Consider the following 21240-nt stretch of genomic DNA (forward strand, 5'->3'; position numbering starts at 1 on the left):
AATTTAAAGCAGAATCCAGTAAATTGGCTCATACTACAGAATAACAGGCGCTCTATCTGGATATGTCCAGCTATTTGCCATATGCCACAACATTACATGCCTTACGATCTTATCTGAGAAGGTGACTTTCTTGCTTGTGATTTTATTTTCCAGAGATGGAAATATTGCCCTCCATAAACTTAATGGTTCCTTCAGTTTGAAGATCCTTGGGCATGAACAGGAAGTGAACTGTGTGGACTGTCAAGGGTCTATCATTGTGAGTGGTTCTCGAGATAGAACAGCAAAGGTAAGCATGTACGTTATACAGTATATTTGTGCTACCAGGTCAGTGTGTATAAAGACAGTTGATGGATGGGGGCGGTATATAGTTCTTATATTTAACTTTGAGAACAAATAAAAACCCAATGCCAAAGTCCTGCTAACTTCCAATCCTTGGATAAAGGCACTAAGACCAACTGTTTAGAAGCCTAACACAAAAGAGAGTTTGTTTCTCTTCCTTAACTGTCCTAAAGGTGGTGGGACAAAGCCAAAAAAGATTGGAAGAAGCACAACTGAAAGTGTGCACATGTATTTTTGTGTGAGATCAACATTGTAGTAGATTTATTAGCAGGAAATATCTAGCTTGTGTTTTTTTAAAAAAAATATTTTCTCCCCACTAGAGGAAAGGAGAGAGCCAGTTTGGTGTAGTGGTTAAGCAATCAGGCTAGAAACTGGGAGTCCGTGAGTTCTAGTCCTGCCTTAGGCACAAAACCAGCTGGGTGACCTTGGGCCAGTCACCTCTCAGTTCTAGGAAGGAGGCAATGACAAACCACTTCTGAAAAACCTTGCCCGACAGTCTCCAAGAATCAGACATGACTGAACAGCTTAAAAAAAAAAAGAGGAAAGGAAATACTGGATCAAGATTGCAATGTAATCATTTTTTTTAAATTGCAGCAGTATAAATGTATTTCTTATCTGTGAAACTCATAATATGCTGCAATGTCTACAGCATCTCTTAAGTGATTTGTACCATCCATGGTGAAGACTAAGCTTTGAGAACACCTGGTGCTTTAGGCTCAGAATTTTCTGCCACTGCACTGGTGAAACAATTGGGGGAGGGGGGCAGAGAGCAAGAGGAAGAATTATATAAAATTCCCTTTATTGTTTTTTTCCAATTTCCTTCTCCTCTCTGTTTCTTTTCCCAACGCATTTAGATAATTATTTTTAGAACCAGGATTTTTTTTTCCATTCTGTATACATAGATTAGAAGTAATTTCTGCGTTTACTGAAAAATAGTTCTGTGTAATTTGGAAGTTTCTGTATTCTTCCCCAGAAGCTGTTGTAAAAACCATGGTTAAATATAATATGCGTTGTACTAATAATATTATGAACTCCGTTACAGTGTTCATATGGTGTGCAATGGGACAGTGATCCAAACCATATAATACAGAAACATGACTCATTAGGTTCAGTGGAACTTGTATTAAGAAAACATGTTTTGATGTGGGGCCTTTTTCTGTGTCACAGTGCATCTTGGTGGATTTTGCTGACTTAACAGAGTTGTAAAAATAATGCATATCCAGTGTTTATAGTTCCTACATGATTGAGAAGATAGATAATTATTTAATTATGATGGATAATCCACTATGCAGAATTCTGTGAGGGCGCAGTATGCTTGCTCTCTTAGTCAGAAAATGACCTTGAGGGCATTTTGAAAGTCATAGGGAATTTTTCTTTAATTGTCTTCATTGTTTTTTTTTCAAGGCAGAAATGGAGTCTGGCTCAGCTAACACTCTTCAAGCCTGATCCTTATGAGCAGGGAATTGCTTTTATTTTTACTCTGACATTTTCCTTGTGTTAACTCCTAGCTTGGAGGGAATCCCAATTAGGTCCCTAATGGGAGCTGTAAGTGCATTGGGTGCTTTGGAAGGATAGTGAGTGTTGATTAGGACTGAGCTTTGAGTAGCTGCTAATGCACATTCCACATTGATAGGTACCAGATAGCATGCTCCTAGCAATATTTTTAACCTCTATGAGATAGGGGTGCATTAAAAGAGCTCAGCTTTTTCTGCTGCTTTTGCTGACACTAGGTGCCAAATTCTTCAATGACACTGAATAGCCTGCAATCCTAAGCATTATCAATGTCAACAAACACAAACAATACTCAAATTCCCCTAAGATTTTGAATAGGGGGAAGGATAAAAGGAGTGAGGACCAGAGGCTTCAATCCCAGCATGTGAAAAGTAGGATATCACTTTTAGAGGGTGGTAGAGAGAAATTTTGGAATATGAAAGAAGTTCTGCACTACAGGTTTAAATCTACTCTGAATATCAGTAGCACGTTTTTGTAAACTCATACACAAGCCATTTTAGACTGGTAACAAATAATACATATTGTGGTATAACTACTATCAAGTGCATGACACTCCAATATTTCATTGCTGTAAATAAACTTAGTCTCCCAATACCTTGTAATCAAAATGGTAGAATAGAGGTTTTACATTAATTTAAGAATGAGTTCACAGTCTCATTGGGAGGGATTTTCTTTTTAAACACAACTACTATTACTACATCTTGTTGTGCACCATTCATTCTTTTTCTCTCTTCAGATTTGGTCCTTGTCATCAGGCAGAGCTGGGCAGTGTCTGCACACAATACAGACAGAAGACCGGGTCTGGTCCATTGCCATTAGTCCATTATCAAGGTAACAAAAAGGTCATTGAAAAACCTATCTTCAGTGTATGGACACTTCACATCTAATCTACCTTTTTTTGTTCATAGAGCTGCCTATTCTACAATCAGAAATCTAAAATTCTGTGTCAAGATAGAATCAGTTTTATGACTCAAAAACCTTATTTTGTCTAAAAGTAGTTACTTATGCAGAGAAAGATATAGGAAGTGGGTTGAACAATATTTCAATATTGTATATTTTCAAGCTTTTTTTCCCACTTTGCACTGAACCCTAAGATTTGAGAAATTGAAAGTTTTGACCTTTTTATTTATTTATAAAATCAAAACTTTCTCTTTCATTTGGGGGGGGTGTTGTTTATTCGTTCAGTCGTTTCTGACTCTTCGTGAGTTCATGGATCAGCCCACATCACAGCTTCCTGTCAGTTGTCGCCACCCTCAGTTCCCCCAAGGTCAAATCCGTCACCTCTAGAATATCATCCATTCATCTTGCCCTTGGTCTGCCCCTCTTCCTTTTGCCTTCCACTTTCCCTAGCATCAGCATCTTCTCCAGGGTATCCTGTCTTCTCATTTGGGGTATCCTGTCTTCTCATTTGGGGTGGGATGGGAATAAAACCTTGAAAAGTTTTGAATATGCAGTAGTCTGTTAGTTTATGTGGGTTAAATAAATTACCAAGTATGGCAGTCAGTTCTGCTTCTTACTTGAAACTACTAAATCAGCTGTTATTTCAGCCTTTATCAAAAACTTTTACTATACAGCCACCCAGAAGTAAAGAGTTGGTTCATTTAAGAACAGCAGATCTGATCTTCATATATATATTCTATTTATATATAGACCAGTTTGGTCTAGTGGTTAAGGCAACAGGCTAGAAACCAGGAGACTGTGAGTTCTAGTCCCACCTTAGGCATGAAAGCTGGCTGGGTGACCTTGGGCCAGTCACTCTCTCTCAGCCCAACTCACCTCACAGGGTTGTTGTTGTGGGGAAAATAGGAGGAGGAAGGAGTATTAGGTATGTTCACTGCCTTGAGTTGTTTATAAAAATAATAAAGGCGGGGTAGAAAATAAATAAATAATAAATAAAGTAAAACATAAAAAGTGAACAGTGTCATAGCTTTTCAGTAAAAGTAGCATTTTCTGAGTCTGATATTATATAGCAAAGCTGTACATATTCAGAACAGTTTATGAAATGAGATTAAATATGGGAAAAGTATTAACACTTAGTATTGTACTCAGTTTTTTCCCCATTGCAGCATCTGACTCACTTGCACAATGCACAACATCCTCACAATTTCATTTGTCTTTGTGCAGTTTTTCTTTTACTTTCCAATATTTTTTAGATCACTTTGATTAAGTTTGTTTATTTCTTAAAAGTTTTTGAGTGGTATTGGATTTGCGTTAGCCAGTAATCTAATTCCTGGTGCTGTTCTTAAAGGATTTGTGGATAAGGATGATTGTCTTCTGCTTCCTCTCTTTGAATGAGTGGTGTGGTTCACCAGGTTTCTTATAGAAGGCAAAGGTTCCATATATACCTGCAACTGTGAATATACACACAAACTTTTTGTTTTGAAGTTTTATTTCTGCATATTTCAGTGTTGGTACACATATTAATTAGATAAAGAAGAGAATCTCTCTTACTTTCAAAATTCCAGCACTTGTGGGCCATGCTCCCATTATAAGACTAGTTTGAAAACACATATGATCTTTCAAACTGTTTCTGTTTCTCCCACAATTATGATGCTATGCATTTTGTAACACTTAATGGTATTATAAATGCATGGAGTCAGTGCTGCATTCAATAATATGTCCCAGTATACAGTGGATCCATGGAAATGGGATCTGCATATGTCAACACTATTTCTAATTTGTATCATATTGCCATTACAATGAAATGTACTATACAAAATATTGCATTTTTTAGCTGTTGTTTGCTGCTTGGTTGATTGACTGAGTTAATAATTCCTTGATTAAGGTGTATTGTGCTGTTTGATTGTTCATCTGGTGTTAATCCCAGTGTTGATTTTTGCATATCTGGGTGTTGATTGCTGGCAAGGGAGTGTACTGGTCTTTTGGCTTTTCTATTGTCTCTTTTGAATGGTATGTAAATGTTGTTTACTTCTGTGTGTCTGTTGATGACTGCTTTGTCTGAGTTCCAGGCCTCCAGGAATTCTCTGGCATTTTTGGATTTGGCTTGGTTTAGGATGCTCACAATTTCCCAGTTGAAACTATGGTTGAGTCTGTCCATGTGTTGTGAGATTAAGGAGTTCTCATCGTGTCTTCTGACTGCTAGTTGGTGCTTGTGGATGCGCTTTGCTAGTCTTTTGCTGAGATTATAATATAAACTCACTAGTCACTGATAACTGATAATTGAGATCAATATTGTGTAAGCATTTAAAATTGTTTCTTTTTTCTTTTTGGAATTTGATGTTGTAATGAAAGAAAAAAGTAGAAAAAAAGACATTATATGAAAAATTTACATAACCCCCTCTTTTTCATTTTTCACATTGCCCCCTCTTTTTCATTTTTTCCCCATTTTTTCCTTCTTCTCTAGATGTATTCCAAACTTATTTAAACTTTAATTATTATTAATTTAAACATTGAAATGTTTATAAAGTTACAATGACCATGGACGTTGTATGCCCCCAAACTCAACAGATATTACTTAAACCATTTTAGGAGAGAGGAAGGAAATTAAACCTGTCTTGGGGGGAGGAGGAAAATGTATTAAACCATTTTTGGAGGGAGGCACTCTTTTGTGCATTGGAGACTGTGGGGTCCAGAGCAGGTCAGCTACCACTACAAGGCTGGGACAGGACTACCTGCCTGCTGTCCTAGGGAAAAGGCCCAAGCTTGCTCTTTCAGCTTAACTGTAGCAGCGAGGGTTGCTTGGTGACTCTGTGGCCTGGATTAAATGGGATCTCTTGTCATGTGGTGCTCCCACTTAGCCCGCACTGTGGCAGCCCAGGTGACTCTCGCTGTTGCAGTTAAGCCAAGATGGCAAGCTTGTGCAGGACTTCTCATAAGTTGTGAGCTTGGAGTTTTATGTGGCTAAAATTATTATTATTATTTAATTTCGTGTGCACTTTACTGTGTGTGTGGGTGAATCTCACAGAAGTCCTTTCTCTGTGAAAAGAGAAGAGGCAGTTGGGAGCTCACAGCCAGAGGCATACAGGAATGGCAGGTTTTAAGAGGGAGCCCATGAATTTGTGAAACTGATTAGTTGCATTTGTGGCAAATTGGGTGAGGCTGGACTTCTTCATGTTGAGTGAGCTGTGTGCTTGCTGGCTTGCTGAGCATATGGACTTGGTGGGTAGCTGCCTTATAGTTAGAGCTGATTCACTGGTTAGATGATCAATCAACAGCTTGGTCCCAGCCAACACTGTTTGGAAAGAGGAGAGATAACTGAGAGCTTGTGACCAAGAGGGCAAATTAGAAGAGTTTTGGGTTTTTTTTGCGAAAGAGTTTATTGGGGTAGAAAAGTGGGAAGGAATGATTTCCTGTCTCTGAGATTAAGCATCAAGGAGTGGAAGCCAGGACTCCAAACTGAGTAAAAATATAGTGTAGGGGCTGTCTTTTAGGTTATAATTCCTAAAGAATAAGAAAACCAACATAACAACAACAACAACAACAACAACAAGTATGAAGGTAGAATGGCAGTTGGGGGATTTATTATATAATTGTGAATGCCTGTTGGACAAACATTGTGGGTTAGTGATGGGGCAGTGAGTTCCTAGCTCTTAGGAAATAAGTCCCTTTGGAACCAGAGTGGCTGAATTAGAGATGCTCGAAGAGTTGAAGAAGTATGTAAACAAGACCTTTCATGTTGTAATAGCCTCATCCCACTCCCACCTTACTTGCTGTCAAGGAGAATGAAGGTCTTGGGAAAGTAGGACCTCCCAGCCCTTGATTCATGAATCCAGACTCTCTTGACCTAAGTAAGCTTCTCTGGAGAGCTGAGGGCTTTTATAGTTGTGGATAATTTAATCTTTAAAAGCTGTGCAGGTGAAGTTGTGATGGTCATTTAAATCATGTGATGACCTTCTTACTAGTGTGAAGTTTGCAGATGTCACAAACTGTTTAAATAAGCTCCAAAATAGTGCTAGACAAGAAGCAATCGTTTTGGTCCATGCTGGCACCATGACATTGGAAAACGTGCTGTAGTTGGAAGACAAATTTAAGCTGCTACGTAGCAAATTAAAGCCCAGGACTGTAGCATTCTCAGAAATGCTGCTTGTTTCATAGCAGGGCCAAACTAGACAAGCTTGAATACATGAGTGAGATGGTGGTGGCAGTCAGAGGAGTTTAGATATCTTAGGCATTGGGGGATGTTTTAGCACAAGCCAAGCTCCATTATTGAATTATATGAAAGTAGACTGCTAGTATGAAACTTCAAAAAGGTTTCAAAGCAGCTTTTAAGATGATACCTGAGTGAAAAACAATAGGTGCTGTGCAGTATCCCATTTGGAACAGTAGAGATGTTTCAGATACTTAAAAAAAATATAGAGGCAGTATTAAAAGGGTGTTCTTGTCATGGGTGGACATGACCAGATACTCAAGAGCATGAAAAAGGCTCATGCCAACCAGATTTGAAAAAAAATAACATGGTGTATAGATATTTCTATACCAATGTTAAAAGTTTCTGAGCCAAAATGGGGTAGTTAGACTACTTGATTGTGAAGAAACACATAGAATGTAGAAACCTGGTAGAATGGAGAGAATCAGTAACATACTGTCATTCTAATTTAATAATGACAGTGAAGATGGTGTTGGGGTTTATATCTAGGAGGATGTAAAATCTTAAATCTTAAGGTACTAGAAAATTTTGGAAGACCACATTACTCCACAGTATCACTATAGGTAGCAGTATCTAATGTCAATTCAATCTAAGGATATCCCATCTAATCAAAATGTTGAAGATGATCTGGACATATTGAAGGAAATTAGTAAAGCATGCAAAGGAAAAGTTTTTGCTATAACGGCATTTCAATTTCAGTCCTTGACTTATGATCATTCGTTCAGCGACAGTTCGAAGTTATGGTGGTGCTGAACAAAGGGACTTACAACTGGCCCCTGAAGTTATGGCCATTGCAGCACCCCCGTGGTCACGTGATCAAAATTTGGGTGCTTGGCAACCCATCCATACTTATGACCACAAGGGTGCTTCAACTCCCCTGCCCACCTATCTTCCCCCCCCCCCATCTATGCCCCATCTATCCCCTTTTGGCCCCCTGCAGCCCTGTGCTCTGCCACCCCAGCTGACTGTCTTCTTGCTCCCACTGTTGGGAGGCTTCTTGGCATGAAGTGCCAAGGGGCTTCTTGGTGCAAAGGGCCAGGCCAAGCATGCCTCATCTTTAGTGGGAGCAAGGTGATAGCAAATGTTAGCTGGGGTGGTGGAGTGTAGGGAAGCAGGGGTCTCAGAGTGCAGGGTAGTGAGGGCGACTGCAGCTGGGACTGGGCTGGGGCAGCTAAGGCTTCTAGGGATGGCTGTGGCTTCGTGCTGTGGCTCAGGGGTTTCTTGTAGCCCCAGATCCACGGCACAGCAAGAAGCCCCTGAGCCACCGAGTGGCGAGCAGCCAGAGAGCCATGTAGCCAAGCGGTTCTGGGGTTGCTTGCTGCTCCACAAGGCAGGGTGCAGGGTAGCCAAATGGGCAGAAATGGGGGGAGATAGGCGGGTGGGGGGAGTTGGAGGCAGTACCTTACTGGGCTGTGAGGGACCAGGCCCGGAATGGCTTGGATTGGGTCCTCGACTAACAACCAGTGGAATTCGCTTAACAGTGGCAATGGGGAGTGCCGGGATTGCTGTCTCTAAGTCATGTGGTCATGTGCTGTCATGCTTTATGACCGCATTGCGTAGCAATGGAAATTCCTGTCCCAGTTCTGGTCGTAAGTTGAGGACTATCTGTACCTTTGCATAAACTGGGTACATCCATTTACAGACCACAGAGAGAAACCAAATTTCTAGTTACCAAATTTAAATGGTAGCCATGATTTGGTGTGAGGTATAAATATTGTAGTACTTATTGGAAATAATATCCATGATGATATTTCATTTAGTGTACACTCAGATGGGAAGCTGCCAGCAGGGTCCAGTGTAGTCACATCTGACTAGAAAAGGAGAAACTAATAAAAAAATGAGGGGACTGGTTAAAAAGAATCTGGAAAGAAAAGTAAAGAGAGTGAAATGTTTTCATAATACATGGAGATTATTTAAAATTGCAGTAATTGAAGCTCAGCTAGAATGTATTCCACAAGGTAAGGAAAGCTCAGCCAAGTCCAGGAAGAGGCCAACATGGCTTTATAGTAGTGTGTAGGAAGCTGTAAAGGTTAAGACATCTTTCTTCCAGAAGTAGAAAGCCTTTCCTAACAAAAGGAGCACAGACTTTTCTAAGTGTAAAATTGTAAAATTAAGTACAATTGTAAAATTATAATAAGGAATGATAAACAATAATTGTGGAGTATATGGCAAAATATAATAACAGAAACAACAAAGACATCCTTAAATACATTCAAAACAAAACCAGCCAAGGAAATAGTTGTTAGACAACAACAAAGTTAAAGGAATGTCCAAGAAGGATATGGAGGTTACAGAGAAACTAAATTAACTCTTTGCCTCTGTCTTTTCTATCATCTGTCTTTACAGAAGTTACAGACTAAAGTATAAGTCCTATATTGGGTGGGGGTGGTGGAGGAATCAGAATAACAAAAGCAAATTGAAGTAACAAAGAAGATATTTTAAGACATTTCAACACAGCATACAATAAGAAGTCATTTGGTCCTGGAGCATCCACTTGAGGGACCTTAAGGAATTCAAATGTGAAATTGCTGACCTAAGTAAAAAATATGTAGTGTCCCTAAAACCAGGCTGAGTGCCAAAGGTCTGGTGGTAGCCAATGTAATGCCAATCTTTAAAAAGGGACCCAAAGAAGATCTGGAAAATAATAGACCAGTCAGCTTAACGCCAGTTCCTGGCAAATGGTAATTAAAGAACAAATAATAAAGCATATGGAGGAACAATCTTTGCTTTCAGAAAATTAGCATGGATTCTGTGAAGCTAAATTCTGCCTCACCAACCTTGTAGAGTTTTATCAGAATGTCAACAGGCACATGGATGAGGCAATCTTGTCTGTATGCTTCAGAAAGCCTTTGACAAAGCTTCTCATCAAAGGCTCTTGAACAAATTTAACAGTCATGGGATAAGGGGATGTGTCCTTTCATGTGTTGCTAACTGCTAAAAAAACAGCAAAAAGTAAGAATAAATGAGCAATTTTCTCAATGGAGAGAAGTAACAAGTGGAGACATTCAAGCAACTGTATCAGAACTGATGCTTAGGGTACATAGTGAGCTGACTGAATTTACTGATGAAACAAAACGGTTAAGGGTAGTGAAAACCAAAAGTGGTTGTAAAGAGTTCCAAAAGATTCCTTTTAAAATTGGTGAATAAAAACTAATTTGCAAATGTGGTTTAAGTCAGTGTAAAGTAATGCACATTGAGGCAAAAACTTCATATGTACACTGATAGGGACCAGGCAATTAACTTATCAGTAACCAAGCAGGAAAAAGATACTGGGATCAAAGTGGATAGTTTATTGGAGAAGTGGCTGCTGTGAAAAAGGCACATTCCATGGTAGATTTCAGTAGGAAAGGGATTAAAAATAAATCAATACTGTAATGTCATTATACGAATATATAAATGTCTGCTTTTGGAATTCTATGTATAATACAGTTCTGATAATCTACAGAAGGATATAAGGCTGGGAAAAGAGGGCAACAAACATCATCAGGAGGTTCAAACACCTTCCATACAAAAAAAAAGGGTAGAACATGTGGGACTCTTTAGTTTAGGGAAAAATGCAACTGAGGGATCATGTGACCAAACTGTATAAAATCATCCATGGTATAGAGAAAATGTACAGGAAGAAGGCTTTTTTTTCTTTCAAAACACTTGGCCAAGGGGTTATCCAATGAAGTTGAAACACAACACATAATTAACATATGAAATTCATTACCATAAAATTTGTTTGTGGCCCTTGACTTGGATAACTTTAAAAGGAGATTGGATAATTTTCATGGGAGGACAGGTAGTCAAGGGCTATTATCCTTAAGACTCAGCACTAGCTTTGAGTTTGGGGCAGCACATTTATCCAGATATCTATTGTAGGGGCACAGTGATTGAAGAGAGGTATGTTTCCACCTCCTGAACACCTGTCACTGTAAGAAACAAACTGTTGGCCTACTATGGGCCTTATACACTACAGTATTCATGTGTTCTTAAATTACGCTTTTTGATGTTCACGCTTACGGTAGGTTCTGTTTCAGAGAATATCTTTTGTTGATGCAAAATGAAAATGATGTCACTATATTCTTTGGAGCTGCATTGGTGGCATAGGTGTCTGCAGTGGGAGGCAAGTGAGGGGCAAATGATGACATATGTCATGATGTCCTCATTCAAATGATGGGACTTTTGTTCTTGTGACAGATGTTGCCACAGAAAGATTAAGTTGTGTCCTTTGTGCAATGATGTCATGCACACGTTATTATTTTGACATTATTACAGATTGTTACAGATGCCACAGATTGGAAGCAACTGGAAGCTTACTCATTTTCTGTGGGGATATTGATAAGCATCACTAAAACACAGGGGAGTACATTTAATATTATAACTGGGTTTCTGTGAACATAGTCTAGTGTTCTAGAGTATCTAAGAAATAAGCTGTGAAGGAAATTCAACTTTTTTGATAAGTGGTTTTGAGTTTTGCATTTATGTTATAATAGTATTCTACTTTGGAAGCCTGGTAAAAGATGACAATTTTTATACCAAAATGCTGAAACAATTACTGCAGCTTGAGCAGTGTACCATGCAGGCTTTGAATAGCTTTATAGGACTGCTGCTATGTATAGCCCAAATTGTTAAAAAATAATTGTATTCTGAGTAACCTCATTTTCAATTTTGAATTATAATGACTTTCAAATTCCAAATTTTCTGTGATAAACTTGCCTTAAATTTGGAGCAATATCTGATTTAGAAGTTTTTGAAGCCAAATTAATGGTGGGGAATTGAAGCAATGAAATATTCTGGGCTGAACGTTTGGTCTGTTGTGATATCTTTTTTCTCCTATATTTTATTATTGTCCTTTCTTATGGCATAGGGCCTGGTTACTTGAGGAACCCCCTATCTCCTGTGGTATCAGCCTGGCCAGTTCAATCAGACACAATTGACACGCTCTGGGTCTCTTCAGTTAGAAGCATCTAACATCTTCAGTGTTGCAGCACCTGCACGGGGAATGAGATTCCCCCCGATATCCATGTGACTCCCACCCTGCTGGCATTCTGGAAACCCTTCAAGACCCTGGCTGTTCTCCCAGACCTTAGATTAGGGTGGTTGGGGTCCCTGCTGGATTGTGTGTGGGGGTGGTTAGTCGAATCCATAATTGGTTCTTATTGTTTGTTTGTTTATTTATTTTCTGTTTATTTTATTCTACACTGCCCAGAGTCAGTTTGGAGTCAGGTGGTGCCTAAATTGAATAAATTAAATTTTCTAATTCACAGCAGTAATTTGAATTAGTGAGCATGTAAGAGTTATTTCCTTCCATTCTACTGAGTGAGCACCACTTGACATTTTCTTTGAATATAGACATAGGAACTATCATAGCAGCTCCGTATTTCCAGCACCAACCAATGAACACAGCTGTTTAACACATTTTTTTTTATTAGCTGTGCCAGTACTAAGAATCTTTGAACTGCTTGTTCAGAGCTCCTTCTAGAGTTTCAGGAGGTAAACTCTGAGTGAATTGCTATTACTGGGCCCGCTCTTGTACTGCACACTGTTTTATCTTCCTAAGTGATGACCTGCAGGGCTGGCCTCTTGTCAGAACGCTAACTTCTCTCTCTCGAGTGAACACACACTCTCTGTCACAATATTTACCTAGCGTGTTTTTCCCCCCACTGGGTGATAAATGGAAGCTTGCAGAGTGGCTTCTCCATCAGCCACCAGGTTTGGATCACTTGCTTGTTTTATGAGACTGCTGATCCCATCACATTTCTCTTTCCTTCCCACCCCCAGTATTAGAGACGATTAGCCACGTCATTAATTCTTCAATTTGATGGCTGATATAGCAAGGCCTGAAACACACTGCTGACCCTGTATAATAGAACCTTAGCTCCTTAACATATTAATGATGGGAGAAGTTAATTAAAATTCCACAGAGGGAAGGTGTCAGCTAACCTATAAACCTGTCAGTTCAAAAAAAAAAACAAAAACACAACACCCTGTTGCTGCAATCCTAGAAGGAAGGAGCAATTTGGAGTGGGGGGCAAGACTGATACAGGGTGGGTTTCTCCTCATCCAAATCATTCTAAATTGCTTGTTTGGTGGGTTTTGGTGGTACAGTTTCTATCTGCATATTTCTCTTGCTTTTGGATGATTTAGGATTCAAAGTAAGTATGAGTTTAGTAGTCTTATCTTCAATTAACACCCCCTTTTAAAAAAATAGCTGGCAATTTTGCCCCTAACCTGTGTTTTTATTATCTCTGTCCTGTGTGGCCTTATGAAGCTGAAAACCTCTTAATAGAAATGTAACCTCCAAGAGGAAAAAAATAACCTACTTCTGTCCTAATATACTGAATCCTTGTGTTCTATAGTACTGTTAACTTCATAATGTCTATAAGAACATCTCTATCTGCATCTGCTTTGTCTAACCTACTTCTATGTGAAGGAACTGAAATAATGAGTTCCCCTAAATTATCTTTCATCCTGCAACATCTAACAGAGAAGTATATGGCTAGAGCAGGATCTGCTTTATTTGCTGCTTTTATTGACTTTAGGTCCACCTTTGATTTGATATTGAGAGTTAGGCTATGGGACACATTTGCCAATTCCACCATAGATAGGAACCTATCACTCCTATAAGCTACATGAAAATTCTCAGAAATTCATTTTACCCCACAAGGGCATTTAACTATAGCAATCACCTCAATAAGGGGAGTTAGGGCTGCATTCTAGCACCATTACTGTATAATACCATACAATTTTTACATACATTCTTTGGTTGACCATCAGAACAACCCTGACTCCCCCCACCCACCCAAAGTTAGTTCACAGACATATACCCAGGCTTTTGTATGCTGATGATGTCATTCTTCTGTCCCAGACCTAGATTGGACTAAAATGCAAATTTTTGCAAGAATGAAGAATTAATATTAAATTATGAAAGAAACACACAAGTCCTGGTATGTGCTAAACATCCCAGAATCCACAGGTGGCAGCTAAACTGTCACAAAATTGAGCAAACCAAGACTTTCAAATATTTTGGAATTGTTTTTCAGGCTTCCAATGGGAGAAGTGTTCACTCAGTCTATGGAGTCCAGAATACCCAAAAACCAGCCTTGGCAATTGGAATTTTCTATTGATCAAGGATTATTCATTCCTACTGCTTTAAAGTTATTTTCTGACAAAGTATTCTCTCAGCTCCTGAATGGTGCTCAGCTAGGTCCCTCTAGTAACTACCTAAAATTAGAAACTGTACAATCTAAATTTCTATGAAGCACCTTTCAAGTTCCATGCTGTGTCTCAAATGTAGTCCTCTGCTATGAGGCCAGTGTAATTAAGATTGAAATAAAGTTTTGGCTAATTTTCTTTACTTACTGGTTAAAGTTAAAATTTCTGCCCATAACCTTGACCCTCTGATGCTAGCAGATAATTTCAGTGCTAGATGGAGGAGATATCTACTTAAGAAGCTGCACTTCTGTGGGTTCTTTGGGGAGGCTGTCCTATTCCTAGGGTATGAGCAGGCCAAAAAGGTACTGACACAGTGTATGCTGGACACAGAAGGACAATTACAGTAGATCAATCTCAACTACCCAAATATATATTCTTAAGTAGTAAATCTTCCTCACTCAGATCTGCAGGATACTTAAATGCTGATAAGTTTCCAAGCTGAGAAGGGCTTTAACATTAACTCAATTTAATGTTCTGCCATCTGCTATACTAGAAGGCAGGTATAAAAGAATACCTTATGCTACCCAATTATGTCCTTGTACAGGTGCTGTTGAATCTACTGCTCATGTTTTATTATATGACAGCTTCTACCAGGATTCCAGAACTCATTTCATTTCATTTCATTTCATTTCATTTCATTTCATTCATTCATTCATTCATTCATTCATTCATTCATTCATTATTCACATTTCTATCGCCGCCCATCTCCCCCTAAAAGGGGGACTCTGGGCGGTTTACAATAAAATTTACCCTTACATAGCAAAATATGGTCCTACAGATTCTTTTTACACTGAGACCCTCCTCTTGGACCAGTCAGACTACTTCCTTGGATGCTGCTAAACTTTGCCATACAGCTATTAAAACTAGGTGGGAGTTGATATCTTCTGAGTATAATGTTTGGCAGGCTCCTTCCATCTAGCTTCGGTTAGGGACAAAGTTTCAAATAATGCCATGATTTTACTCTCAGTTTTTAGGTTATTTTTAACTCAGTTTCTAGGTATGGTATGCTATACCCATACATAGAAAGTAATCAAACTCAACATTTTCTGTATGGTGCTGTTATTAGATCGTTTGTTTTGCTTTATTTTGGTTTTTGGTTTTGCTGTTCCTTCACTGAAATAAATGATTGAAGTAGTGAGTGTATCAGAAAAGTTTAATTTATTGCCATCAAGATCCAAAGTTAACTTTCTGAGCTCTGAAGTAACTGCTCTCCAAAATGTACCTGCAGAATGCTGAATGTCGTTTAATTACTGTTTTCCTCTGAAACTACAATACAATAATTTTTCCTTCATTTTGTGTTTTCTTTTTCTTTTCCTTGTGAGATAGCAGGGTAATAACTCAGTATTTCTGCTTGGACCATAAAAATGTTAGCCATGTAGGTTCATGTTGCTTTCCTGCTTTTTATATACCTTAACAGATGGAGAATTCTGGAAAATATGAAAATATCCGTGAACTTTTATGTTGTTTTAGTTGTTGCTAACAAATATTATTTTAGGCTTTGTTAACTCATTTGTTTGACGAAACTGTTTTTTATGTTTGTCATGACAGTTATCTTATAGAATATTAAATAATCTAACTCTGAACGTTTGAAGGCCACATGGATGCATGGTTTTCCACATAATAAACTTTTTTCATCATGTTGGTAAATAGGAGGAAAAATAATGCAAATTTCTATTGTGTCAGAATGGTTATGTAACTTAATAGATTTCCTTCATAAAGGGGAGGTAAGAAATGTAACTTACTGGGAATGTATAATTCTTCTTTTATTTTGATTCCCCTCTTTTTTCTGGTATTGTGGTTCCTAAGATTGTAATTACTTCCAAGGGCAGAGGAGCTTCCTGAAAGGTTAGGGGAGAAACCTATATATATCTTGTACCATTTTGTGCAGCAAGGAGAAAATGCCCATGTTAGTTTCTCTTGTCACCTTGATTACATTTCAGAGGTCTTGCAGTCATAGGACTGCAGGTTTCCATTTCCAGTCACTGATCTTTTCCCTTCATTTTTCAAACTTCCAAGGGGAAGAATGAAGAAGGTAATTTTCCTGGGCCATGGTCGCTGTTTACTTTTGGTTGGCTGTGCAGCATGCCTTTGTTTTTCCACCTTTGATCAGTGCCCCGCCAGCAGATAATTTAGCAATTGCATCCCAGAATGGAACTGTGGAGTTAATGTTAAAATTAGCTTTCCTTTAAAAAAAAAACAACTTTACTGGTTGAAGAAGCAGGAATTGCAAGAGAGGAGGCAACAGAGGCCATAAATTCTGCTGCTCATGTAGCTGTTGCAAAAAATGTAACCTTCTGATGTCTCCATAGTACTTCCATTAACATTTAAATTAAGGGTTTGTTTTTCAGCAACCAGGCCTTTCATGGCCTAACTCATGCAAAGCTGCTTTACTAGTCAAGTACAATAGCAATCATAGCATTATTTATTTAATTATTTTTAAACTCTTTCTCTGAGGAGGGCAGAGACCTAACAAATGTTCAAAGACAATCCACAATAGATCTGCACAGGTACCAAGGCAGCTGGATGTTAGCTGCTTCCCTACAATTAAATCCATGTTCCTTGCCATTTTCCTCATGTCTTCAAAGAGTCATTTGAGGGCCCTTTGGCTTGAGATTGTCTTGGGTGCATGAGCACTGGACTACCCTCATGCTTTAAACAAGAACTTGTGTGGGTAAAGGATTTATAAGGAAAGTGGAAAACAAGTATGTAGTATTCCTGTTTGTACTGTCTCTGCCCTACTTCTCTTTCTTACCACTCTGCTTTTGAATTATGTTAAAATTCTGGAGGGTGGTGAGCTTCTAAGGGATACATGGCTAGATGGGTGGGAATGTATATTAAAGGGAGTTAATGAAATGAGAGAATTGGGTTTTGGTGTATTAGATTTTCTCAAGAAGTTTGGTTATCTTTAGCTGATTTTCAGAATAGAGTAGCAGATTATATCATACAAAGCAGTCCACCTTTTTTGAAGGCAGGACATTCTGTGATCAGTGGAAATATGGGGGGAGGGGCAAAACTAGTTCATCCATGGATTTAAGTGGAAGTCTATGGCATGTAGTTCTTTCTTTCTGAAATCTGAATTATTGTCATATATACTTTGTGGCTGAGATCCCAGAGAAGACCCCGTATTAGAAGAACTACATAACTTCTTTTTTGAAGAATGGAAATCTAATCTGTTTTACCTGTCCATCAAAGAGCCAATACACTTGTTTTATACAAACAGCAGTATATTTAAAGAGTAGTAAAGAAGGATTGTACATACCTTTTTTATTTATTTACAGCATATATCTGAAGAATTGGGTATATACTGAATCCTAAAATTATAGTTGATTCAAGTGTAAAACATGAAGAGACTCTAAAGACACAGTGTGATGTTAAGTACCTACATTATACCTTTTTTATCTTCAAGTCTTGATTGAGATGTGATAGCACTTGCCCTCCAAAGAAGGTAAGTTAGTAGTGCTATGTGGCCAAATTACTTCGGTAGCTTACATGTTGCATCATTTTCAGGAAACCTGATCAGCATTGCAGGCACTTACAGTAACAAGGAGGTGAAAGCTGCTAGCCCGTCTTCCCAGGTGCTAGCTGTATTGAATTGCAGGACTGCTATTAAAGCTACCCTGCCTGGTGATTAATGTAGGATACAGGGCATACACATTCTTATTCTGGCATGGTAATAACTTGTTCTGAAAGCTAATTTGTTCTCTAAATCTCAAAAGTTTTCATCTGTTTACCTTGAATAACTCTTATTAAATATATTTTTCTTTACTGATATGTTTTAGTTGTATGTCTTTTCTGTAGTATCTTCAGTGCTGCACTGGTGCTGGACAACATGGAGGCTTTGTTATGCTAAGTTTTCCATGAAGTAATTTATTGTCTGGTGCATAAAGAATTCTGTCCGTGAATCTCTCTAACATCTGTTTAGTTGGGCCAATCTGCAGCTACATGTATATACAAACTGTGATCTCTATTTTATTCTACCCTCAGAGAAACCAGAATCCAAAGCTATGATTTTGATTCCTGACTTATCTGGAAAAGACAAACCAGGGATCCTCATCTGCACCTAACTTTAAAAAACTTGCGGCATTCAGGATTGTTTAGCTGCTTTGGCTGGTAAAAGGAACCAGGTGGAAGGAATTCTTCATTTATGATAAACAGAAATCTAAAGGGTCTAGCTTGGTGTTGTATGGCAATGTAAAAATGCCTCTAATAACTTTAGGAATGTCAGAACAGTGGACCCAGGGATTTATTGATCTATATGTTTGGTGGAAATGAATTACTATCTTTATCTGATCTAGGTGTTGAAAGAGTCAGTAATACTTTGAATGAGATATATATTTTCATGTATATGAGGTTCATATTATGGGGCTTTGCTTGCTTCTATTTCTGTCTTCTTACGTGCTTTGTTATCTCTTGATGGAAAATTGTGATCACTTACTGCAGCATAAAATAATTGATCACCCTTTGAATGGATTTCAGATAAGTTCAATGAGTACTTGTTAGCTTTGAGCCACTATTTTAAATTTCTGCCATGTCTGAGGAACAATTTAAGATTTCTCTGTCAAAATAGAATCTGCTTGTCTATTATGTAAAGAGGGCATGCTGGGTCTCCCCACTGCTTGCAAGGTACATGTGATGTGTGTCAGGTAACAGACCTTCTACATGGTGAGCCTCCAGTCTGTGGAACACTCCAACTTTCCTTGTTTTCTGGAAGCAAATTAAACTGGTGCTATTCTGGTAGGCTTTTGGCCCTTAGTTGAGTTTGGGCGGCTATGATAGTTTAGTATTATTATTTATTGTAATCATGTATTGTATTTGGGAATTTTTGTTTGCCAGTCAGTTTGTAAGGCCTATGAACACTGTAAACAAATAATACAATAATTCTAGCAAATTATAAATAAATAAATTAATAAAGCTGGAAGGTGTTGCTATCAGGTAATTATGTGACTCACTATCATAGGAGAGGCCACATCATTTAACATGTTCCTAAGGACTTTTTTAACCTTGGAAACCTCTCTGTTGGTTAAGAATTTGCTTAAGGATAAGATCTGTTCCATGGTATCTTGCAATATGGTCCTTCTCCAGTGGCTTATAAAAGTCCAATGAATCTTTTATTAGATGTTGTCAATTTTTTTTTTACACTGTGACCTTAATAAGTGGGGATGATTGGCAGACAGCCTTGGCCGAAAGGGTGGCCAGTCTCTTTCATCTTCTTTAGTGTAGCTTGGAGACAATAGGCTTAGCGTATTTTCCTTGTTGTTCCTCCTTTGAAAGGGCCCTGGTATCTCTACTAGGTACCTGTGACATGGGGGTCTTGATTGGGGTCTCATAAAGGGCTTTGCCAGTGTGTCTAAAGGCCAAGAATACAAAAGAGATCAGTGGGTGGGGGCCTCAGCTGACCGCCAAAGAAAGGAGGGGAGGGTCCTGAAGGCAGTGAAGGGAGAAGCAGACCCTGTTGGGAACTCTTCAGAAGAGGAGGGGGAGAGGATTGGCCCATTTTTGTCCCAAACTCATCAAGCACATCTGCAGAATTGTCCCAGCTGCTGCCGCCCAGTTTCAAAAGAAAATGATTGTTTGATAAACCGGCCTGATTTGCCGCTTTCTCACAAGGGAGGGAGGCCCACCTTTGACCTCTATGATTTTACATCAGACCCAGCTTTTCTTTTCCTTTCCAGTTCTTGGAGAAACTTTGAAATGCATCCTTTGCTTTCTCTTTCTATCCCTTTACTATCTCTGCCCCCTTTTTCTCTTGCTTTGTTAAAGGGTGGTGATAATGGAGGGAATAGGCATGCAACTTTGGATTTTGTACAATTAAACACAAAATTTTCCTGGAGTACAATAAACCCAAAGCACCTGTCCAATAAATTCTCACTTTTAATATGTTGGTAGGCACCCAAGAGAACTGATGACATTCTTTTTTAAATATCTCTCAAGCTGGCACCTTCTGTGCATAGGAAGAGGGGTGTGTGTGTGTATTTTCATACAGTGTATTTTCCAGGGGAAAAGAGCATGAATGAATGAAAGACAATGAGATCAGCTGGAACTCTTGTTCCCACTCAAATGTTTGTTCACAAACTAGACAGAAAGCAGAGAGAAAATAGATTTCTTCTGGGAAAAGCAAACATTTGTGTTAATTAATGGGGGGTATTATATGGGAATTTGGGCACTGGATAATTTCAGTATTTTTATGGCAAGAGGATGCTCTAGTAACTCATACTTAATTCCACAATTCAGTAAAGTAATTTTGTGGGGTTGAATTGCTGGTGCCAAGAGTATCTAAGTATATTTAATGCCTTGTTACTCTGTTAGACTAGCATTCCTAATAGCAGAGAAAATCTATTTGGAATTTTCTGTTTTCGTTGTAACCATGCAAACAAAAGTGCGTATTAATTAGTTGTTACAGTAATTAAAACATGTATGTTTGCAACTACTATATTTATCTTTAGGACTAGTTTTTCCCCACAAAATAACTTACATTTAAAATACAAGTTTTTACTTACTCTATTTTCAAAGTCTTATATACCACCTTCCTGAACTTAAATGCGTAACATGCATGGACTTCAGCTCTGAGAATTCTCAGCAATGGCCATGCTGGACTGGAAATTCTGGGAGTTGAAGTCTATACATTTCAGGATGCTCATGGTGGAAAAGGCAGCTATATAGGATAGCCACAGAATATTTCTGCAATGAAAGAGAGCCAGGATGGTGTAGTGGTTAAGGAGCTGGATTATGAGTAAGGAGACCCAGGCTCTAGTCCTTCTCTAAGCATGGAAGTCAGCTGGGTCACCTTGTCAGCCCTAATCAGCATCAGGCTCTACAACTAGCTAGCTGAAAAATAAAACTCATTGCATCGTGCATTGATAACTTTACTATAAGTGAAGTGAGTACAGTGCAAAACAAGTGGACCCTGAAACCAAATGGGACAAACACGAGGAACAACATTTCTACAATGAAAATAAAGTTTAACAGCATAGGAATGATTTGCATTTAGCTTCTGAATTTGCCATAGCTAATTCATCTAATTGTAGGGATTCCATAGAATGTTTGTTTATTTTATTTATTTCTCAAATTTTTGCGATTGCCCA

At 38.5% G+C, this 21240-nt stretch overlaps 1 protein-coding gene across 1 annotated transcript in view; it reads left to right on the forward strand.

Annotated features, from left to right (window-relative positions):
- The window catches only part of FBXW4 (F-box and WD repeat domain containing 4), a 108315-nt gene that overhangs the window by 23412 nt on the left and 63663 nt on the right, over positions 1–21240 (forward strand). The window contains exons 4-5 of the mRNA XM_063307067.1: positions 154–286; positions 2588–2682. Of these exons, the coding sequence (XP_063163137.1) occupies positions 154–286; positions 2588–2682 (228 nt within the window). The remainder of the gene's footprint in view (positions 1–153; positions 287–2587; positions 2683–21240) is intronic.

Source organism: Candoia aspera, chromosome 6 (assembly GCF_035149785.1).
Source record: "Candoia aspera isolate rCanAsp1 chromosome 6, rCanAsp1.hap2, whole genome shotgun sequence".
In the NCBI taxonomy this organism is placed as follows: domain Eukaryota; kingdom Metazoa; phylum Chordata; class Lepidosauria; order Squamata; family Boidae; genus Candoia; species Candoia aspera.